The sequence below is a fragment of the Ambystoma mexicanum genome, chromosome 6p (assembly GCF_040938575.1).
Source record: "Ambystoma mexicanum isolate Mex_15411 chromosome 6p, UKY_AmexF1_1, whole genome shotgun sequence".
NCBI lineage: Eukaryota > Metazoa > Chordata > Amphibia > Caudata > Ambystomatidae > Ambystoma > Ambystoma mexicanum.
The window spans coordinates 1,500,080,965-1,500,105,369 of NC_090935.1; the positions used below are offsets into that span (position 1 = coordinate 1,500,080,965).

The following is a 24,405-nucleotide window of genomic DNA, read 5'->3' on the forward strand; positions in this document are numbered from 1 at the left end:
TCATTCAAAGGCATAAGCCATCGGTTAATGCAGTGCAGTGGGTGACCAAGTATATCTGGTATACATTTTTAAATGCCCTATATCTCCAAACTTGGGTTCTGCACAGCACCTTATATGTGTATGTGCGGACAGATTTTTTCTACAAGATTCTGACTGATTCAAATTAAGGTATGTTTTCCTGTGTTCAAATGCCTCCAAGCAGTGGTGCACCAAGCGGGGGAGGCAGGGGGGGCAAACTGGCCCCCATGGCTCTTTTAAGAGCCAGACTGGGACATTTGTCATTGGCACACCTCTCCCGTTTGGCACATCAAAGAGGGCGCCCAACGGCAAAGGTGTCCCGCTGGCAGGACTATGTGTGCTGAGCAATTCCTGCTCAGCACGCTCATTGTCCTGGCAGCAGGACACCTTACACGTTCCGAATGGTAGAGGTGTCCCGCTGCCAGGACAATGTCCCAAGGAGCTCCGGGCCGCAGAGGGTCCTCACGTTGCTCTGTATCAACTGATGGGAGGGAGGGGGGGTACTATTAGCAGGGACTTTTGTCCCTTTACAAATGTGAATGGGAGGGATTGATCAGAAGTGAGAAGGGTGCATAATGTTGCATGTTTTATGAAATAATGACTATGGCTTTAAACCCCAATTTGTTAGGCTCACATTAATCTACATGATGCTATTGTGATTTTGCATGCAGAATGGGGAGAACACAACTAAACCCATACTCACATTGCAAACATATTTCGATGACAGTGTATATAGTGTATGGTTAGTTTACTATATAATGTGGTTTGCTTCCAAGGCATTGCTATAAATAATTATTTAAGCACATGAAATGTAAAGCAAAACCTTAATAAATATCTATATCAACTAAATCTGGAAAGATGTGCTTGTTCGCTTAAATTGTCCACATCCCAGTTTCACCATTTAACCAAGTGTGTGATCCTGAGCAAATCATTTAATCACATTGTGCCTTACCTGCAGCTCTACGAGTGACTCTGATTCACTTCAAAGTTAATGTTAATGTATCATGATATAATGGAAAAGCCTAATGACTATAGAGTTGCTCCACATATAACAAAAGTGCAATTTAGGTATTTTGCACCACAAAGTTATTTGTCACTTGGCTTATTTATGGCAAATTATTCTAAAGTCACTTCCATGGTGCCTCCAAGTATCAAGGACTGATGATGCGCCTTGCATTGTCCTTTTCTGTGAAGTCACATCTGTTGGTGCAATCTATATAATTATTAGGAAGCTTGCATGTATTTTGCCTCAAAGGGCTTAAACAGAGCCCTAATAGATGAGTTTCCTGCATCTGGAATGATCCTGCAGTTCTATCTTTGTTGTTGTGTGTTAAAATGCCATCTTCCACTAATGTTAACAAAACAGTAGATTGGGGCAGGGGTGGGCGGTTTGTGGGTGTCAATGAGACCACGTGGAATTCCACACAGTGCATTTCGTTGCTCAACCCCCCTTCCCCCCCACTCTTACATTGCTGGATACTCCCCTGCTTAGTTTGGTAAGTGAAGCAGTTTTTGGTGGCCTGTAACCTGAACCATGACACCCATTTACTAATTTGCACCAAACCGTCCTGAAAAAGTGTCTGCAAAACTCAAAATACTTTTTGGCAGTTTAGTGAAGATTATTTTTGGCAGCACGGGGAAAGGTTATACAGGGCTCCTAAAGGTGTGCTTTTAACACAAAATCCCATACGGTTCCTTCTGCGCACCTAGAGCAAAAACTGCTTAACAAAAGTTCATCATGTTTGGAAGGCATATAGCACTCAAATTCATTTCACAGAATTTTCAGAGTACGACAGTTTTGGGTCACAGGTTTTCTCAGCTTGACTCTTTCCACTCTACTTGGGGAGGGCGCTGCTTCCGCCAACTTCATTTTGAAATTAGGATGGTGGTGCTTTAGTAGCATCTGAAAAGTGGCAAGACTAATTTTAGAGGCGTTGCAGAGCTGTGGCTTGCCACAGAGAATGCAACATTTGTTACTGATAAAGTGTCTTCATACCTAGGGCCTTAATGTGTACTGTGAGCTCTGCTCACATTGGCCAAATGTGACATGCGCCCTCATTAGGGTCAGCCTCCAGCCCAGCCCCCCAACAAACATACAAAAACACAATTAAAAAATTATTTTAAAAAATAAAAGTACCTCTGCTCTGCTTTCAAATGCCGCCCGGGCCTCGTCTCATGTTACACCGACCTAACCGCTTTGCACTCACGCACCTCCAGGCAGAAACCAGCAAGCTGAGTGAGCTTCCTAGTTCTTGAATGTGTGTCGCACAAACACAAATCCGGAAAGCGATTCTCTGCACCGCGGCCCCTGGAAGTGCTGCTGTTAGCGTGGCAGCACAGGCGCCAGGCCCTGCAACAACCAGGTCAGCACCCTCGCTGCTGACTGAGTCAGGCCAGCCAGGGTGACGGACTGAGCCATGCAGGGCATCCCGGACGAAATGTGTTGCAGCGCGGCTGCCAGGCATCTCAGCATTATGTAATGAGACAGCGCAAGCCTTGCTGGGCACCCCAGCCGGGCTTGCGCTGTCCAACTACATAATTGATTATTGAGGCCCCCCCTGCCCGCCCTCCAAAAGTTGGGGGGGACAAACAGGCATGTCACAGATGTTGGGGGGGGGGACAAAACCCCCTGTCCCTCCCTATAATTACGCCCATGTGTGCGCTGCTCGCAGGATAGGCGCTCCAGAGCCTTCACTCTGCGCTCGTGCGTGATGACGCCGGTGAGCGAGCACCTCTCTCTGCGGTCGTGCTGGGGTTGCGTCGCAGAAGTGACAGGGAGATTCCTCCTCCCCAAGGGTGGCGGTTCCGCCACTCGAAGTCCCGCTCTTCGGCTCTGCTGAGTCAGTCCCCGAGCGTGCATGTAATGAAGCACCGGTCCCGCTCGGCACCTACGGTTACACTCTCTCTAGCACTGAGAAGTCCTGTCAGGTGAACGATCACTGTGCTGCGCTAGGTTTGCGCTAGAGCCCTGAAATAAAGGGAGACACTTGGGCCCAATAAAGCTGTGCGTCGAACTGCAGCAACTAATGCTAGCTGTTTGCACGCGTGCTACTCAGACAACATAAAACTCTAAATTTCCATCCACCTGCACAAACATATGCTCTACATTATAGATATTACTTATCTTGCTGAAGAGCAGCTAAAGAAGAGGAGGAGTCATAGACAGGAAGTGGCTAAAGGGCTACATAGACAGGAAGTGGAGAGGACTACAGAAATGGAACACAAGATAGCGAAATGTAGTTTTTGGGGGGAAAAGAGAAATCGTGTGTTCACTTTCAGTATTAAGTGTTGAAACTGCTGAAGAGTAAATTAAAGAAGTTGAAGCATAATGCTCGCCTCCGGTCTTCACATAGAATGTGTGTGCCCATGCATAGACATCTCAGCTCCACAGCTAAGCTCTGTTTTGATTGTTTGTAACGTTTCTAGTGCTGTTGACAGACTCTTAGAGCAGGTCTTGTGCAAACGGACACGAGCTTAAAAATATTGGTTTGTTCTGCTTTGTCCACCTATGGTACCAGAGATGTTTTCTGCAGGTAATGCATAGCCTTGTGTGGCAGTGATGTTTGTTCTAAGCTGATCAATAACTAACAGCCGTGCTGTGTTCCCCCTCTAGAGTGCCACCCTTCATGTAAAAGCTGCAAGAGCTATGGACCCCTGGCCTGTACTTCTTGTGACCACGGCAAACTTTTGGCCCACAACGGCATGTGCACGTCGACATGTTATCCTGGATTTTATAACGATGGGAGCACCGGATTTTGCAAAGGTCGGTGTCATTATCTGCTATAAGAGCCCTGTTTTCTCTGTTTATATAGCACCACGTCTCTGCTCTTTCAAGGCGGCCGGCCATTCCAGGACTCCCGCCACTGTTTTCTTTTGGCCAGGTGGTTGCTTGAAACTGGAAAAAGTGTGACTATATACGCAGGTATGCGCTAATCCCTAAAGAAAGGCATGCTGCCTAATGCACGTGTGAGCCCGGTCTGTCAACCAGCTGTCACAAGAAGAGCGCTAAGTGAGTCGACTTTAATTTTACATACTATAGCCTTGATTTTTGAAAAGACCCTGCATTTCAAAGCGCTTCTCACATGGAACTGCACGCGGATGACAAATGGTAAACATGCCTTGAAATGTACACTTGTGTGTGTCCCTCTTTGCTTGTGAAAGGACTGCATGGCCCTCGCTGCAGGTGACTCTCTTGGGGCAGGGGAGTGACTGAGGCCTGGCAAACTCTTATCCGTCCATCTCCTTCCTCACTCCCCTTAATCCATCTCCGACTGCTTTCATTATCTGCACACCTCGAGCCAGCAATAATACAAGTTATGACCAGGCTGATGTTTCTGTTCTTTTCTGAACACTTTTCACATGCCTATTACATGTTTACATCCCTGGAGTTGCATAATAGGCAAGGCGTTGATTTCTCATGCAATCTTAGGCACCATGTTAAAACTGTGGAAGTTTTGTATCGTGTATGTCCTGTCACATAGGTGATGAGGATTAATGGTCAGACAAGCACAGAAAACCTTAATTTGAGGTGGTTTATTAGGGAATTTCGAGGAGGATGGTCTAAAGTGCAATTGAACACATATCAGGATAGGCCCAGTGATATCTAACAGCCCTTTGAGGAAAACGTAAAGTTCACAATGTTCCTCAGTTTCGGGAAGCGCTTGGGTTTCCTTTCCAGAAAGTAAAAGCGGTTCACAAAAAAAGTCATAAACAAAAAAAGTTTCTAGCTCTCCCAGTATGTGGGACATGCCTCTGGGGCTTATTACCAGCAGAAAAAAATGACTAATGTTGAAAGTCGTTTGTTTGAGTATTGAGGTAATTTCTTCACAGTGATGTCAGCATTGTCTTTCTTCTCGTTTGTCCCTTGTCCTTGCTGGTCTGCTGTGGCCGAGTCTCTGCAGTGATTTCCCTAGTGTGGTCTTTGACGTAGTCCCTCCATGAGCATGCCCTCACTCTCCTCTACAAGGGGAAGTAGGGGTCTGGCCGTCAAGTGTGACACTCCGTAGAGTTCAGGATATGTGCAACGAAGCTCAAAAGAGTGAGGGGGGCGGGAATCTACTGTTGCTAGGTTTGCTTCCCCTAGTTTTATTTAGTTATCTTATTCCAAACATTGACTGTCCCGCTTTCCTATCCCCCAGCTCTCCAGCTTCACTTACTCGTATTCCCTGTTTAAACTGTCATCCTCTGCAAACTCAGTCCCTCCTTTCTAGAATTCTCTCCCTTTTAATCATTGTATCAGTGTATTAGTTCTCCCTCTCCATACGATCTTGCTCTCCTTCTTCCCTGTGTGCTGCGTCAGTCTCCTGCTCGGACCCTTGACCTTCTCTCTCTTCTTCACTCCGTTGCACACAACTATTTGCTCTCTCACTTTCTTCACTCCTTTGGGCATGACTGTCTGGACTTGGTAGAACTTTTCTCTATCACCTTGACCCTTCGGACAGAGCCTTTCCCACTATCCCAGATCTCTCCCACTATCACCTTCACCCTTTTGGGCAGGTCAGTCACACTTTCCCTTCTTTCTCTCTCCCTCACCTCCTATTTGGGCACAACCTTTTTCCAAGTCACCCTTACTATCTTTGGCCACCACACCCCCACTCCTTGCCAACAGCTCCATTTCTCTTGGCTCTTCAGTTTGGTCTCCTAGGTTTCTCCTTCAGCTCTCAGGCTTCAGTTGGACCAAGCCTTCTTGACCTCTTTTACAGATTCTTGGGCTCTGCTCTCACTCCAAGTCCTCCTACTTTCTCGTCCAAACCTTCTCCAAAACGTCTCCTGTCGCCAGCTCCTGCTCCACCTGCTTCCAGTCTCAGACTCAGCCCTCAGGTTTTATAGGGCTAACGCCCTGCATGCCAGGCTCTCTCTGGTGGAAAAAGACTCTGGTTTTTCAGCTTGGATGGGGATTGGCCATCGGGTTTCCTCCCCCTGCTGTGGCATTCATCCGTGATGTGGGACTTGAAATTAGCTGGTCCCTCTCCTTGGGAGGCACTTTCTCCCTGACACAACCTAGCCCAGCCTTCCAGCCTCTTTCAGGGGAAAAGGAATGTATGGGTGTCTCTTCAGGCAGCTGGTGAAGGGTATAGCTGGTCGACCTCACCTATGAGGATGGCTTCCAGTTCTGATGTGGCACTTGGCTAGTCCATCCTCTTGGGTGGTTCTCACTCTGGTTGTCATACCCTAACCCAGCACTATGGGTGGGACTCCCTGTCCCTCTCTGTTCTTACCTGTATGACAGTAGATGTCTTGTATGATGGATGGATGGTGGTTGACTGTCAGGGTTTTCCTTCCAAATTCCAGCCCCCCCAATCACCTCTTTCGATGGCATTCTTGCACCTGTGCAAGGAGACAGGACTAAGTGAGGGTGCTATGGCGGAATACGTGAAACGATGCAGGTAGTTCTGTTTCTGTAAGGAGAGGTCTTCTTATAAGACCTGTGAGAAACCAAAAGGTATCTCACCCACTAGTCCCCAGTGATCTGTCATCCAGGTGGCCAGGGCATGGCCATTGCTTTTGGATCCAGTTCCTGGGGGGTGAACCAGTGCGGGAGGATCACCTGGGTGAGGGGTCTTCGGGGAGTGGGACACCGGATGGTGAGACGCGGTATCCCCTTCTCTGTAACACCTTTACCCCATCCTACCAGCTAGGATATTTAGGAACTCTCCCCCCCACCATTTTACAACCCAAACACTTTCTCACGGACAGCCCGCTATGAGAGAAAACCGACTAACACCCGAGCTGAATACCTGACGTGTCCCAATACAATGGTCAGTCGAGGTCCGACCATCACACACTCCTGACTTCCATTAAGCTTCCCCACACAGATAAAAGGCGGAGCACAAAAGGACACTCTAAGCAAGGCAAAGCACACAAGGAAACAGCAGTTTCGAGACGGAAGCTGAACGAGAGAGGAATGACGGCAACACAGAAGGGGATCACAAGGAGGGAAGTTCCCTTGACCTTTTTGACAAGGAACTGTTACTTTCCGGATGCCTCGAGAATAGAAAGCGTAAGACCAGGAAACCAGGCTGAAGAATCCTGCATTGTGTGTCCGATACTCAGGACCCTACTGCGTAAATAATCAAGACAGGAGAAGCACCAGCTACTGTGCCACCGTCTTTGGCTCCAAGAACAAAGCAGCGTGAGTAAATCAACACAGCTGGCGAGTTGGGGGAGAACGATATAAGACCGGTCTGTGCTGAAACCAAGGTTGCAAGCAGCAACATTTTATGGCGAGCACTGGAACGAACATTGTTAAAACACGTGTGAGAAGAGACGCATGTAAAGTTGAACTGCTGATGTGATTGAACTTTAAAAGCAAGATACAATACCTTTGACAGAGTGGTCCGGCACAGCGTGGGTGCTCAATCGAAGCTCTCTGTAAGGTATCCAGCTGAGAAGTGGCAAAAGTGAACTGAGAACAAGGTTATATCAAGAAGAGAACAAGTAATTGTGAGTCAAAGTGGTCCTGCAATGGGTCAAGCAAAAACCTGCGCACAGTCGAATCTCTTCGCTTTTGATGAAGTAGAGAAATTTGTTCCGAGCCCAGCGGAGGGAGACCAATTCAGGGTTTTGTATTAAAGTGGGTATGAGCCCAGCAGAGGGGAATCCGGGGTGAACAGTAAATCATCCGAGAACTTGTATATGTGAAATCCTAAGAAGAAAGGAACTTTAATATTTGTTGTGTTGCATCAGACCCTCTGAAATAAGAGACTTTGAATGGCAGACTTTGGCACAGAAGATCCTGATGTTGAAGTTTTGAACTTCATCCTCGTGCTAGTGAAGCCAAAGAGTGTGCTAAGCTTGAGTGTGCCACCTTGTCCCGTGCTGAAAACGTGGGGAAGGGAAGCCAATGGCTTGAATATCCTGACATATCATTTCTTGAACACTTTTCTTTTGCATAACATTGTTTCTCACACTATTTGTATTTAGAAATGTATCGAACAAAATGCCATTCTTGTTGCTCACCAGTTGGGTTCTAGAATGGGGCATGGCACAGAGACTGCTATGTTGGACCTTAAGGCAAACCTATTGAATATCATTGATTTAGGACAATCAGGGTTGTTGAGGGTTTTGGATCTGTCCTCTGCATTCGACCTTGTGGATCATGCACTCTTAGAGGACAGACTTCGTACTGTGGCAGGTTGTTCTCCCAAGGCATCCCAATGGATCTCTTCCTTTCTTAGTCCACGTAACATCAGAGTGAGTGTTGGTGAGGCCTCCTCTAAGCCCACCCCAATCACAAGTGGTGTCCCGCAGTGATCATGTATCTCCCCTTCATTGGTTAATATTTATATCATCCCCTTCTTGAGACTTCTGGGCGACCTGGCTTTCCAGAACGCTAATTATGCTGATGATACCCAGGTCGTCATAAAGCATACAGGCTCTTACTCTCAGGATTTGGCTACCCTTAATTCCACCTATTCTGCAATCCATGCCTGGATGGGCACTAATTCCTTGCCGTAAAAAACACCAAGAAGATAGAACCACTGTTTGGATGGCGCAGATCCTCACCATTGGTGGGCTTCAACTTGCTTCCTGGCCGGATTTAGGATAAGAAAAGGATTCCTGCAGCCATTCCTTCAGATCAGCGTTGGAGCCAAGTACCCTGTGGTGAAGAACAGCCGACTGAAGATACGTGGACGACTCCTGAAGAGGCCATACTGAGCTGTCGGATGTGTCCCTGGACTACCCGGTGGACTGACCAGCTCTCTAGTGGGCTTCCTCGGTAGAATCGTCGCCTTAACTTTGGTGGTCGCCAGCTTGTGGGATAAGTCGCCTTCCTTCTGAATGTCAACATCCCAGCATCAAGGGCTCCTGCTTTGGAAGGTCGTCTTCAACCGCGACTGGAAAGACTCCTGCTGTCGTCCATGTGCAGTAGCCGTCGCTTGGGCTCTCCTTCCCCGTCTCGGGAAGTATCCCGAGGAGGTCTGCATTGGTGTGCTCCTTTCACCTTTCAGGTGGGAGGCCTCTACAAAATCCATGTATACCTGCAGTTGGAGTACATTTTTGATTTGGTGCCGGGAGAGGGACCTTGGTCCTTTATCCTGTTCTCTGTCCCCTGTGTTGAATGTTATGCTTTCTTAGACCAGGCGGGCCTGCAGATTGGCACTGTGAAGGTTACCTTGCTGAAATTTCAGTGTTCAAGAGGTCCCCAGAACAGGGATAGTTTTTCACAATCCCCACTGTTATACAGTCCCTGCAGGGATTGTGTAACCAGTTTCCTCCCTCCCAGTTTGTGGTTCCGGCATGAGATTTGAATTTAACATTTCTTATGGGCGCTCCGTTTTGAGCCCCTTCATTCGTGTTCTATTAGATTTCTCACCCTTAAGGTGATTTTCCTGGTTGCCATCACTTCTGCGAGACAGGCGAGTGAGCTCAAAGCCTTTTCTGTTTTACCTCTCTATTTTTCCGCAGAAAAGGTGACATTGAGAGTGAGACCATCCTTTATGCCGAAGGTGGTCTTGGATTTTCATCTCTCATAAGGTCCATCTTCTTGTGTTCTTTCCTCTGACTCACCCTTCCAAGGCAGAGGAACGATTCCATCGTCTAGATCCGGTAGTCTGTCGTACTAGAGAGGCTAGGAAAGATGGCCAGCTTTTAGTTGGGTAAGCTGGTACCACTACTGGAAAGGCTGTGACCAAACAGACCCTGTCCAGGTGAATCGTTCTTTGCATTTCAGAATACTACGATCTGGCTGGGAAGGATGTGCCTGACGGTGTCAGAGCTAATTCTACCCTAGGAGTTGCAGCCACCTCTACCCTGCAGATGGGAGTCCCTGTCCTGGATATTTGCCAGGCGGCAGCGTGGGCGCATTACTGCTTGGATTCCCTTGCAGGCCAAGATGGTAGGCAGTCCTCCAGAGTTTTCTGGTCTAGGTGGTGTTCTTGCTTCCTACCTCCTCCAGGTTCACGTAGTGCTTTGGGAGTGTATCATAAATGAGGAATCTGTGGGAGGAAGGAATCCATTAGAAGAGCAAATTAATTAACTCTCTAATGTTCTTTATAATGGATGTTCTTCCCAGGGATTCCTCATCGCCCTCCCTACCTGACCCTCTTGCGGATGCTAGTACACCATCGGTTCTACAGTCCCTCAACTACAGAGTGTTAGGGAAAAAGGGTAGAACTGAGGTCATTGGATGCAGCACCACTTTATATACTGGCCAAGCTCACCACCTTCTTCTTCCGCCACCTCTCTGGCACCCTCCTCAGCTTCTTTGGCTGCTCTGCCTCCTCCTTCCTCTGCCACCTCTCTGGCACCCTATTCTTCCTATCGGACTACTCTGCCATCTCCTTCCTCCTATGCCACTCTCGGGTACCTCCAACACCTCTGCAGGGTGTATTTCATGCCTTTACCCTTCCACAGAAGTCTTTCAAATATGGCAATCTGCACCACATCGCTACTCTTAACTCAATTTGTTGTCAAACACTCCTCTGACATCTGCCGACTCCTCTAAGAACTTGATCTGGATGTTCTCGGTCTCACAGAGACATGGTTTACGGCCAGCTCTGTCACGAGTTTTGACACTCTTCTCCCTGATGGCTACAAGATCCTCTCTGAACCCAGAACCAACTGTCCAGGAGGTGGAGTAGCCCTGATCTTCCCGAAGTGGATCCCTGCTTCTGTCATTCCTATGCAGGCCAACTCCCTCCTTTGAATGCCTGACCTGCACGCTCTCTATTTCTCCTGGCCTCTTTCTTACTGTGGCCACCATCTACTGGCCACCTGGCCAGGTCGCCCTCTGCCTCTCCTCTCCGAGAAGACTGGCCTCTGCTCCTCCCTCCTTGACTCTACCTCTCAACTTCTCCTCGGAGACCTCAACATCCACTTGGATGCTTCCAGCCCCTCCTCTGGGCTCTTTTGCAATCTCTGCGTCTCTCTCCCTCTCCCTCTCCCTATCCCTCTCCCTCTCCCTCTGCCTCTGCCTCTGCCTCTGCCTCTCCCTCTCCCTCTCCCTCTCCCTCTGCCTCTGCCTCTGCCTCTGCCTCTGCCTCTCCCTCTCCTTTTCTCTCTCTATTCTTCCCTCTGGCCGACACACTCTGCTGGGCACACCCTGATATTCTTATCTCGTCAGACATCCCCCTCTCCAACCCTCTCACCACTCCTCTTTCTTGGACTGACCGGTTTCTTCTCTCACCTGTCACTCTCTGTCCCCCAGGCAAAGCCGACTCCAGCACTGCCATCCATCTACTCGGTCATCCGGCCCATGAAGCATGTGTCAGTGGAGGCTTTCACCACTACTTTCTCCCCTCCTCCTACTCCTCACGCTGACTCACACTCTGACACAACCCTCTCCAACCTGCATCTCTTAATCTCTAACACTCTTATAGTCCTTGCCCCTGTTATGAGGATCCGTCTGAAGCCCCCATCCAAGTGCAACTCTTGGTATGATTCCGACCTCACCACCCTTAAACGCAGGTGCAGGGTGGCTGAGAGGAAGTGGAGGGCATCAGGCTAATCCTCCGATAAACTGGCCTGCTTCCGGCTGCAATGGCAAAATAGACTCTCTGTCCTGTCCAAGGAGAGAGCATAATTCCAAGCCTGCATCTCTGCGGCCTCTAATAACTTGGCCGAACTTTTCAAAATCTGCAAGGAGCTGGCCAATCCTGCTGCAGTCTCCACCTCTCCTGTTCCCTTCCAGGCCCTTTGCACGACACTGGCTTCTCACTTCACCACTAAAACTCAGGACATTCTGTCCAGTCTCTCCTCTCCCTAGACCACTCCCGGACCCTCTCTGGCAGTCTTTCCTCTTCCTTTCTCCTCCTTCCCTGTGTTCACTCGGAACAAAAATCTTTCCTAACAGCTGTTTCTAAACAAGTTTGATGTATGAAAGGCTCGTCAAAGCAGGTGCTCCCCTGCTCCTCTAGAATCATCAAGGACATCATCGACACCCTTGCTCCAGCTTTGGCCGATATCTGCAATCACTCCTTTGCCACTGGAATCTTCCCTCCCCCCCTAAAGCACTCCCGTTAGCACCCCCCGTCCAAGAAGCCCACTGCTGATCCTTCCTCTATGGCAAACTATCGCCCAATCACTGCCACTCCTTTCCTGGGCAAACTCTTGGAAAAGCTGGTCATCTCACAGCTTACTCTCCATACTGAATCTGCTGGTTGTCTTCATGACCACCAGTCTGGCTCTAGAGCAGCCAGAAGCACAGAAACTGCTCTCCTGAACACCCCTGCACAATTGCCCTCAAATTTCGATGCTAACCTTCCTTCTGTCCTCATTTTCCTTTATCTATCCTTTGCTTTCGATGCGGTTGACCACGCCATCCTGATCAATCGTCTCCATGACAACCTGGGCATCACAGGTCAGGCCCTAGTCTGGGTGATCTCCTTTCTCGCTGATCGACCCTTCCAGTTCCAACTTGGGTCTTTTCTCTCTACCACCTCTCTCTCGAATTGTGGTGTTCCCCAGGGTTCTAACCTCTCACCCTGGTTCTTCAACCATTACTTGGCACTTCTGGCCCACCTCATCTCTACCTTCTGCTCTAACATTCAGTGTTATGCGGATTGCACTCAGCTCTCCTTCAGGCTCCCCTCAGACTCCCCTCAGCCTCCTCTGCTCTCTCACCCATACTTGACTGTCTATCCACTATTCAGGAATGGTGTGCCTCCAAAAATCTCTGCCTCAATGCCATTAAGACGGAGATCATTCTCATTGAGACCCCTGCTCCCGCTTTCCCTCTTTCACTCTGGCCGCCCACCCTGGGCCCTCTAGTCGCACTTTCCTGTGAGGCAAAGAACCTTGGGTTCATTTTCGATTACACCCTCAACTTCTATCCTCACATCTCTGACATATCTAAGAAGTCAAACTACCAGCTTCACCGCCTCAGAGGTATTTTTCCTTTTCTCGCTTTCCCCTAGATGCTCACTTTCTCCAGAGCCCTGGTTCTCTCTAGACCGGACTACTGCAACAGCCTATTTCTAACTCTGCCTGCCTCTAATCCTCACCCTTTGCAACTAATCCAGAACCTTGTCCTTGGCCACAAGCCCAGGGATGGTATCTCTCCAGCCCTGAACTCTCTCCACTGCCCCCCGACGGCTGCAAGGATAAAGATCAAGACCCTCTGCATCGTCCACAAGGCTTTTTGGTGCTGGTACCACATTAAATCCAACTTCTCTTCCTAAGCATCTTCCTTCTCGAGCCCTCCCTCTGGAACAGCCTCCCTGCCTCTCTCAAACCTGAGCAGGACCACCTAAGGTTGAGCAACTCAAGACCTTCCTCCTAGCTTCAGCTTTCTCTCTCTCACCCCTGCTGATGCTCCTGTCTGCTGCGCTAACTTTTTACCTGGCCCTCCCACTGAACCTCACGGGCACCAGGCTGCTGCATGACCAGTAGCCCCTGGCCCTGCCTCCGGGCCTCCCATCCGCTTAGGGACTGGATCTGACTGCAACCCTACAGTCCCCTGCCTCCCTGCACTTACTTGAACCACCACTCGGGCAGCACTTACTGTGTTTTTGCCACTGCACCCTCTCCTCCCCCCTGGCACTTCTCCTGTTTCCTTCCCCTCGCACTTGCACAATCTGAATGACACCAGGCCTAGTAAGATTGTCTGTTTTGACCTCCCTCTGTCTACCCTTCCTTGTCTTGTCGCACTTAGAAACACTTGTGTACAGGCGCGTTATAAATGACTTATCATATCATATCTGGCACTGGGCGCATAGAAGCGTGGGACGGAGTCGAGGCAGAGCTGTGGGGCACCCCCTTCTGACAGAAAAGTTTCTGTATAGGGATATCATAGATGAGTAATCCGCGGGAGGAACATCCATCAAAAAGAACACTACCGAGAGGTATGTTATTTATTCACCAAAACTGGGGAGCTGCATGGAGACCCTTCTTCTCAGCTGTACGTGCCAATGCATTCCCCAAAATGGCGATCTTCCTCCTTCTGTACCTCAGCTGTCTCTGTAAGTGAGGCCAAAGGGGCACAGGGTTTGGCTGGTAGTAGCACTACCTCCTAGCCTGTTAGTGATTGCTTATTTAAAAGAAACAGAAGTACCACCTTGTTGCCTGGTGGACAAGAGCCAGTGCCAAATCCGTGTGGAATCAGTAACGTCTGCCAATATCTGAAAGGTGGTCTTCATTAGCTTATTGGACATTGTTTGTGATATTTATGCACATTCGCATAATTTATCTTATAAAAAGTTAATGCCAAGGTCTGGTGATTATCTCACCTACACGCTGCTGCGGGGCGTTTTAAAGTGCGTTTTGAAAATTGGCATTCATTCAAGCATTCGTTCTCTTTTCTGTCTGTCTTTATCTTGAACTATTCTTTTTAAGAATTATATTCCTGTATGTTAATTTAGCTACACTATCATTTCGAGAGCCTCTTGATCAGAAATGTCTTTTGGCAGTCTGAGAAGAAATGTGAAGTATGCAGTTGGAAAGGCCAAGAAGTGTTGACGGACAGGCTCCAATTATGAGTGACAACTTGTAACTATGCTACTGACAGATTCTCTCATTTGGACTGAGGGTGTAAGGGAATAGTTCTTTTTATGGAATGTGGTGCGCACATTTTAGGTTTAAAGCTTCTGTTTTCTCTATGGCATTTCTTTTTAAATTCATTGTGCTCTGTCCATATAATATATAAAATCTGCTTGATATGTGGAATTTGAGTTTTAAAACTGGAGGATATAAATACCACAAAAGTATTAGGCTTTTATAGGAATTGTATTGTTGCAGAACCCATGAAAATGTATTTGCAGTTTGTTGTAATTGCCCATCAAGTGTTCATGAACAGCGAGCAGTGTTTCATTATACTCTCTGTGGGTCTTGTCCTGTGCAGTGAAAGAGGGCTTGGCTTGCAATTCCACAGAATGTTCATATTTTTTTTAAAGTGTTTCTATTGATATTTTTCAATATAACATCATAACAACTGACACTACCCCACCTCACTCATATACCCCCCACCACCACATCCTCCCCTCCTGGATCGCCAGAGATATTGTCCAACTGTCTGTTCATTCTCATAGTTTCTGCCACACAAATCATATAATACAAAAAGTCAAATATTCTCAGCCTTTGCGGGCACCATTGGATTTTAAAGTCACTTTGAAGGAAAGCCAGGCCTTGTCCCCAGTCTTGTTTAAATATCTTACGATCCCCCTGCAGGCTGTATGTTACACACCCCAAAGCCACAAAGTTCCCAACTTGTTGCAACCAGCCAAATTCTGTCAGAGGTCGTGGATGCTACCAGTTCTGTGCTAGAACAAGGCAGGCTGCAATAAGCAGAATCATGTATGCTTTCATGTGAGTCCACATTGTAATACTTTTATACCCACTCCCTTGGCTGCAGGGAACATCTACCCTAGATAAACAATTACATCCTCTTAAAAAGGCCTGATCACCGAGCTGACCCACACAGACAGCAAGGAAAGCATTCACTCTGCAGCACACATGCCAAGTAAACATGCCAGACACCACACACCTCCCTTCCTAAAGAACAGTAGAATGACCCTAACACACAGCACAACCAAACACTCAGGACCATCGCCACAACCAGCCATACAACACAGTTACTTACAGACAAAGAAAAACTATTCATCCTCCCTCCCTGCCATGCCTGAGCACAAGCTTCTCTGAACCGTTTCCAAAGCCTGCCTACACAGAAGCAGTAAACATACCCACACACACGCAACCCTCAAGAAAACAAACCTCATTCCGGCAGCACCTGCCACATTCCAGCCTCAGCTCTGCCACATCTGTGAAAAACCTAACTCCACAAACCGGAGCAACCAACACACAAACCTTAACCTGTCCTGTCCCTACCACCAAGTACATCCTGAGAATACAACACAACCAAACACGCACAAACCAAACACGCCCAAACCAAGACGCCAACACAACCACACCCACTTCTCCCTAAGAACACATAAAAGAAAGAAGGAAGAAAAACCACTAACAAGACAAAGAACACATTATCACATCATCTGCGCTGGACTTGCAACAACATTGCGCCCTGCTGGGGGTAAGGACTGGGAGACTTTACATGCACTTTTTGGACGATGCGAGTGACTTTCATCTTGGGCGGAATTCGCCCAATTTTTGATTGTGTAATTTATTACTTAGCTGGTGTTTCCAGCATGATGCGCCCGCGCTAAATGTGATGCATAGATCCTTTGTTTTCACCTGATGCCCTGCGCATTGCCACCATGCCTAAGGCCCTCCAAGATGGCCATGTGTTCGTACTTCTTGCGAAGTGTTGTTGGAATGTTTCCTGTTTTGTGGACCAGCTCCCGCCCCCTCTCCCATTGGTTGCCATTGGCCCCTTAAGCCAATGGCTGTAACCGGGAGGCGGGAGCCGGCCCAACCACCTAAGGCCCACAAAGGGGCCCTGTCTACCCCTGTCCACCACGGTATGCCGGTTCGCCCCCCCGTGAGTGTCTATGTGCCCCCCTAACCCCCATGAATGTCCATGTGCCCCCCATGCCCCCGTGAGTGCCTATGTTCCCCCCTGCCCCCCGTGAGTGCCTATGTGCCCTCCCTGCCCCCGTGAGTGCCTATGTGCCCCCTCTGCCCCCTGTGAGTGTCCATGTGCCCCCCGCCCCTCTGAGTGTCTATGTGCCCCCCTGCCCCCCGTGAGTGTCTGTGCCCCCCTGTCCCCCCTTACCTGCCCTCTTCCCTTTTCCCCCTGCACAACTCCCTCCTCTTCTACTGCTTCCTACTCCCCTTCCTACTTATTTCTCCGTCCTCTCAGCTTTCCCCTTCCTAGCACTTACTCCTATCATCTGTTCCCTTGACTTTTGATAGCAGCTTGTCTGTCTCCCCTCCTTCCCCCCCTTGTTCTTCTCCCTCCTCCTCCCCACCCCTGCTTTTCAAATTTGTCACTGACAAATTTGCTCAGTAGCGTGCCTTGTTCATCTCCTTCTCCCCACTCTTATCCCACCGTGCCCCCCCTCCCACCCCTCCTCTTGTATACCTCCTGCACTACATCAATTGTCGTCAGACATAGTAATGTTACTGCTTGCTTTGTTCTCCTTCTTTTCCATTACCTCTTGCCTTACTTGTTCTATGCACTTGCACTATCAGAAATGTCGACAGGCCTATTACGATAGTTATTTTTCACATTCTGTATTTTTTCAAGGACTTTAACTGAATGAAACTGTATTTTCCTATGTTCCCTCCCTCCTTGAAGCGCTTTGAAACACATTGATTGATTATTTGTATAGCGCCTATACACAATCAATTAAAACAAACGTACTGCAGAGAAGCAGCACGTGAAGAACCACGTACATGGTTGACTAGACCAATGTAACGAGTAAAGCAAACCATCTCACCCAGACACAAGTTAGTCACTCCCATATCTAGATAAGAACCCAAAAGTAACAACACCACATTGGAAGATGATTTCCGAAATGTAACCTCCAAAGTAACCTGCACATGGTCGTCATTTTAGGGGGGGAACGGGTGTTTGTCTCCCCCCCCCCACATTCATGGCACACCATTTTGTCCCCATTCATTTGGCTGGGGCACCTTTTCTTCAGATGCCATGTCCCCCCCCCAACATTTTCAGCAAAGTTACTCCACTGTACCTGCACAACAGCTCTCTAATGTCTGCACCTTGACATCAACGCCCCTACAACAGCTGCAAAAACGACCTTCACAAAAGTGCCCTGATGCCTCCTCCCTGACATAAGCTCCTAAAACAACACTTACTGATAGTCGGTGTATGAACTCAAAAACTGCGCCCGAAACGCCTCAATCCTGACCAGTGGTTTGCTAGTCCACTAGACAGGTGAACAAACCTCTCAACTTTCTGTTAACCAACATACCCTTGGGACTACCACACCCGAACCAGTGGTTCAGTAGGTCACCAGCTAGAAAGGAAATGTACAACCTCTACTCTGGCTACACTCGCGACACCTACTCAGTACTGGCATAACTATGCCCTCCAGGACTACTACTATGCACCAACAACTCACTGGTGCACAATTCCCTCCTCTACTACAGGTGCACACAAATGAACTAACACTACAAACATCAACACAAGTGCTACAAAACCACACTGCTACGACAACACTACCACAGACTCTACATAACTGCACCGGACCACAACTCTTAACAAGTACACTCAAAAACATCCGCACTCCAGTAGCCATTACTCTCAACAACATCAGCACTCCACTAGCGTTCACCACCACAACATCATACATCATGCACCCAACTGCAACACCACCGTACAAAAGATGGTAACACGGCTATGTCATGTAAAAGTAGTGGTGATCGGGCACTACATTACATGACACAGAAACATTTGAAAAGTACACACATTTGTTCACAACATTTCAACAACATGGCATACCATCATACACCCCAAAACTCGACTAGTACATATAAATGGCATAAAACATTTCGACTCTACATGGGGTACAAAACACAGCTGCAAATGTTTACACAACTTAAACATGTAACATGAATATCACTATGCAGAACATTTCTATTTCTATTGTCTGTGCCGGTTTCTTTTTTTTCAAAATTATAATTAATAGCCCATCCCTTCTGCATCCTAGTGTAATGTGACAGCCCTTCATAAAGTAAATAAAGCAAAAACCTCAATGTGAATTCTTCCTGGCACATCACATGTTACTACACATGTTATTATGCACTACACTTCTACTAATGAATAACATTTCATCACATAATTTAATACTCCATACACTGCAACAGCAAGAACGTCTGCTTTTGTTTTGACAGCAACCCCAGAGAAACTCTTTTCTCTTGGACACACACCACTACCCCTATTGCCAGCACAATGGGGACTAAAGTCCTCTTGTCACAACCATGTCCTGCATTATAAATGAACAAACACTAAACATTGCATTGTGCTCTAAGATACAGAGCTGCTACACAGAACAGAAAAGCTACACTCTGTCCCTGTGTCGCGGGCACTATTGACCGCTTCCCCATGGAGTCCAGCTGCCTCCCAAATGAATACAGTACCTTGAATTTCCACAGTGTCTTCCTCCTAAATGTCTTTCTTTTACAGCACCGTTGCACTGTGTAACAGTGGTAGGGGAGTTTTCCTGAAAGTCCTACTGGTAGGAGTGGTATAGCATCCTGCCTATGTGCCAGTATTAAGTGATTGTTGCACCCTACATATGTGCCAATATTAAGTCATTGTTGCACCCTGCCTATGTGCCAGTATTAAGTGATTGTTGCATGCTGCCTATGTGGCAGTATTAAGAGACTGTTGCACCCTGCCCAAGTGCCAGCATCAATTGATTGTGAACCCTGCTCACGTGCCAGCATTAACTGAACATAGAACCCTTCCTAAGCAACTGTATCATTTACTGTTGCCCCCTGCCTATGGTTAGTCCAAATTGATTGTTGCACCCCACTATCTGCTAACATTAAATGATTGCCTCAGTTATGGCCTGCTCACTAACCAATTCTAATGAAATTCCACCCACACCTTTCTTGCCCCCCTTACCTGCCCTCAGACACAGCCCTGCACTCCAACTCTCTCCCACAACCCCTCCCTCAGGAACAACTGCATAGAACCCATTGCGCGCCCCACACGCCCTAGGTCCACCACTAGCTGGAACCTAACTATTGGCTTGCGCACAGAACAACTGTACTCTGTCTATAAACACAAAACTTGCACACCGTCCCCATATAACTCCAACCACACCTCCCTCACCACCAGCACCACCAGCCAAAAAAACCACCTCACACCTCCCACATCTCAACCAGCCAAACCAGAATCTAACACCTTGCCCATCGCCATTCAGCCTGCGCTTTTAAACGTACGCTCACTCCCTGCACACGCGCCAGAAATCCGGGACATTCTCACAAATCTAGATCTTGATGCCCTCGCCATTACTGAATCCTGGCTACATGAAGCAGCAGGGCCAGCTATCTCTACGGCCCTCCCACCAGGATACTCCCTACTCCGGCAGGACAGACCGCTAACTAAAGGAGTTCGAGTGGCCCTCATTCTTAAAGACTCCCTATCAATCAGACAGATTAACTCTCCAATAGGAGGTAATGCGGATGCCTTCACTGTGAAACTCACACTCACGCCCAACTGCACGATTGCCATCCACGTCATCTACCGGCCGCCCGGCCCACTACTTGACTTCCAGGACAACCTCCTCCATCTATTAGGCAACAACCTAAAAAACTCCACCAAACCCCTACTACTGGAGGACCTCAACCTTTACCTCAATGACCCAAAGGACAAACAGGCTATATCCCTTTCCAAAGCACTTCAGGACCTGGGATTCCATCAACGAATCTCCAGACTCACTCGCTCCAAAGGAGGCACCTTAGACTGGGTCGCGGACCATAACTGCAACATTGACATCAGCTCCATCACCCCCTGTCCCTGGACGGACCACCACCTGATCCACTTCTCCATTCCCGCCACGCCAAAGACCACCTCACCTATCACACCAGCGCCACCTGCCCTGGCTAGAAGCGCGTAAACTAACTAAAAACAATATTCTTCCACTCTGCCCTTAAGCCCCCATTCTCCAAGGATCCCACTGCTTAAGCAGAACCAGACAATCAAAGAAGCAATCGAAACGATTGCCCCTCTTGAAAAAAAGAAAGCTAAAAGAAAATCCACGCAAACTCCTGGTTCACGAATGAACTCAAAGAATTACACTCCCTCAAACGGACAGCACTCAAAAACTGGCATTCTAACCCCTGGGACTCCACCTACAAGAACCTTGCCGCTCAGTACAAAAAAGACATTACAGCAGCAGAATTCACCTCTTACAACATGTTAGGCAAAGTTTGAATGCAGTACCCTCTGGGAACACTACAAGCAACTATGACTACAGGTATAGGCAACCCAACCTTTGGTGTGCGATTGTACTACACAGTTTTGGAAGCGTGTTGAGCAGCCAGCCTTATCTCAAGAGGGGAAATGTGAGCAGTAGTGGAGTTACACAAAGAATCACAGTTACAGGTATTCAAATAAACTCTTACACTCAAGGTTTCTTGTATAAAAAAAAATAATAATTTATCAGTCAGTTATGCCTTCTTCAGAAGGGAGCAATAGAATAGTAACACACAAATATACCTCAATACTGTACACTCTGAGTTTCTGAATCAGACAAGACACTTTTGAGATGGCCCACAGACACAACCTACACCCACAGGTGACTTCAGTAACAAGGGTGCTGTGTAAAAGGCAAAGGTTATTAGAACACAAGAAATTACAAATATTCATAAGCAGGGCAAATACTTTCAGATAGCACTTAGAAGAGTCATTCAATTCAAATAGGCTAAGCCAAACTCAATGGGCATAAGTCTTTGTATTGGATGCAGCACTTCAGGTAAGCAAATGGAAAAGTCTTTGCACAAGTTCATAGGAGTCTTTGATAAAAAGAAGAATCAAATGTAGGGCCACAAGCTGATTAGACTTGTGAGTTTTAGAAGTTACAAGCACTTCCACGGTAAGAGGTAAATTCTCTTAGATTTGTTTTACAGTACCTTGGTAAAGCAGAAAAGATGCAGCTGAAGACTTCAGTTCCTGTGCAGCTCTGCAGGTCTCACTGTACCTGAGCCTCAGTCTTGGGGACAAGAGGAAGGACGTCAGGGGACTTCTGCACTACACCAGTATTGTCAAAACTGGCAACCAGCAAACTTTACTTTCAGTGGCTGTTTCGAGTTTCAGCTCCTTGCGGTTCAGCAAATAGCAGTAAGCGTGGTTCCGGGCTGTCAAGGTGGACTTTCCTCACATTCGAGGTCCTGCACTCGACTGAGGGGGGGGGAGGGTCAGGCTTGGTCAGTCCTGCTTCGTGGGAGTCCGGAGGATCTTCCAAAAGCTTTAGGCCAGCTTACAAGCAATGCACACAATCTGGTGTCCGTCTCCCTGGCTCTACGGTTTCTTGCAGCAACTCTGAGGAAATTCAACCAGCTCTGAGATGGGTGTCCAGGTGGCTTACTTGGTAGTTGATTGGTCCCAGCAACTCAAAGGGAAAAGTCGTCCTTGCAGGGCTTCTCTGTCGATGCAAACTTGGCAAGTAGTCACTGCAGCAGGGCTTCACCGGGCAAACCAATGGTTCAGGAGTTGCATCAGGTGTCCTCTTCAAGCTCTTCTTCGGTTCCTTCATCCAGTGGTCGACTCTGCCTTCCAAGCCAAAAGACTTGCCTTTTATTCAGTTCTCTCCCATTCATTCCAGCCTAACTGTCAATCACCCAGCAGGGTGGCTGTGCTTGCCGGACAGTCAGCCAGCCAATCACCACAGAGTGCTTTTGAGTCTCCTAGGAACTAAGCACATGGAGTTTTGGGCACCTCCCTCACTTCCTGCCTACCCCAGACACTCGGACGCCACAGGCGGGTTTCTCTCAGAAACCCTGCCAAAAGTGAAATGAACAAAGAGACCAAACCTGGTTTGGCGTGCAGAGAAACTCTATAGAAGGACCATTCCACAAAGACCTGGCGACAAAAGAAGACCGGGCACCATTTTAGCAAAGATGGCTGGACGCCATTTTGAAAAAGATGGCTCCCGTGGTCAACGTGGTCCGCAAATGGTTGCGGTAAATGTAAACATAGGTAGTTCAAAACAAAACCACTGCCACCAGCCAGTCAATTGAGGAAAGGGTAACATAAAAAATGTTACCTGAGTATTTAGACACAGGGGATACTAAGTAACCCCTCCAGCACTCTATTGTAAGATAGGGCGTGCTGGGTTTAGCAAGTACAATGCTAAGTAAAGCCAATTTCACTTTACTGCTCTGGGAAACCGACTTCCCTGTGGCACTGCACTGAAGGTGCTTTGTGACACAATTGTAAAAGAGGATGCCTATGGAGTTGGTTAGACTCCACAACCAAAAAGAAACAGTGTATAAAATCACTTTAAAATACATGAGTGGGAAAAAAGGGTCACACTCTCTCGAGGTAAAAAAATCAAGTCCTCAAAATCCAGCAAAGTTGCTGGGGGTCTCTAAGGTGGAGGGAATTCACGCGTTTTTGAGAATTCACCCTAACACAACACCAGGATTTCTAATGCCAAATCGAATATTTGCCATATTTAAGGAACTAGCCACCCCTAACACCCATACCCATGATACCGTAAAAAATGAATCGTGGTTTGCTAACATCCAGGCAGCTATGCTCAAAAAGATTGAACTCTTACAGACAAAAATCAAATCCCACTTCAAGGCCCTGCCCAAATCTGAACCACCCACCCCACCATCGAAGAACCCATCAGTCTCGCACAAAAAAACGTTCTTCACCTTCAGAGATGTATCTGAAATAGAAGTACTAGCCATCATGTAAAGCATAAAACCTTCAAACTGTAAGGGTGATATTTGCCCGGCCAATATCATCAAAGATTGTGCAGAAACACTAACACCTTTCTTGACAGCATTCATTAATGCTTCCTTCACCTCAAGCACTGTGCCCTCATGCCTGAAAGAGGCCTCGGTTCGCCCCCTGCTGAAGAAACCATCCTTAGACCCAGAGTCTCCAAACAACTACAGACCCATAACCACCGTGCCCTTTCTATTAATAATTCTGGACAAAGCGGCAATGAATCAAATTCAACTCTTCCTGGAAGCCAACAACATCCTTGGGAAGAGGCAATCTGGTTTCCGCCCTGGTCACGGAACAAAAACTGCACTACTAGACTTAAAAAATCAGCTTGGTGAAATAATGGATGAAGGAAAGCCTACGTTTCTCCTCCTTCTTGAATTGTCTGCAGCGTTCAATCTGGTAGACCACCCGACACTCTGTAAACAACTCATCAATTCCACCCAATTCTCCCAAAAAGCCACGGCCTGGATTACCTCATTCCTTGAAGGAAGAGCCATGAAGGGATTCTCTGAGTAAACCTGCGCAGCTCCTACCACCATACACTGCGGAGTCCCACAGGGATCCTGCACCTCCCCAACACTGTATAACCTCTTTAACAATCTGGACAACCTCGGCATAGAATACACAAACTATGCCGACGATACCCAAGTTCTCCTTCTCTTATTAGGCTCATACAAAACAGACGCAGAATCACTTAGTAAAATCTATGCCACCATCCAAGGCTGGATGGCAGCCAACGGATTATGCCTCAATGGGGATAAAACTGAACTCCTCTTAGTAGGCCCCAAGGAAACTCTAAACAAACTTGACAAACAATACAATTCCTTCTCCATTGACGACTCTCAAATTCCAGTCTCAACATCAGTCAAGACCATTGGGGTATACATCGATTTCACCCTCTCAATGACATGCCAAGTCAGTGCCATTCCGTCCTCTGCCTCTTTCACAAGCACAGTAATAAATGCGGTCAAACCATTCCTATCAAAGACAAACTGCCTCTCCATAGCCAGAGCCATAGTCTGAGCAGAACTAGACTATTGCAACGTCTTGTTTGCCGGCACCTCGTCAAAAAACCTGAACCACCTTCAAGTTATCCGAAATAATGCACTTAGGGCTGCCCTCAG

At 47.7% G+C, this 24,405-nt stretch overlaps 1 protein-coding gene across 1 annotated transcript in view; it reads left to right on the forward strand.

The window, feature by feature from the left end:
* The window catches only part of FRAS1 (Fraser extracellular matrix complex subunit 1), a 1,618,415-nt gene that overhangs the window by 732,403 nt on the left and 861,607 nt on the right, over positions 1-24,405 (forward strand). The window contains exon 22 of the mRNA XM_069626341.1: positions 3,632-3,781. Within this exon, the coding sequence (XP_069482442.1) occupies positions 3,632-3,781 (150 nt within the window). The remainder of the gene's footprint in view (positions 1-3,631; positions 3,782-24,405) is intronic.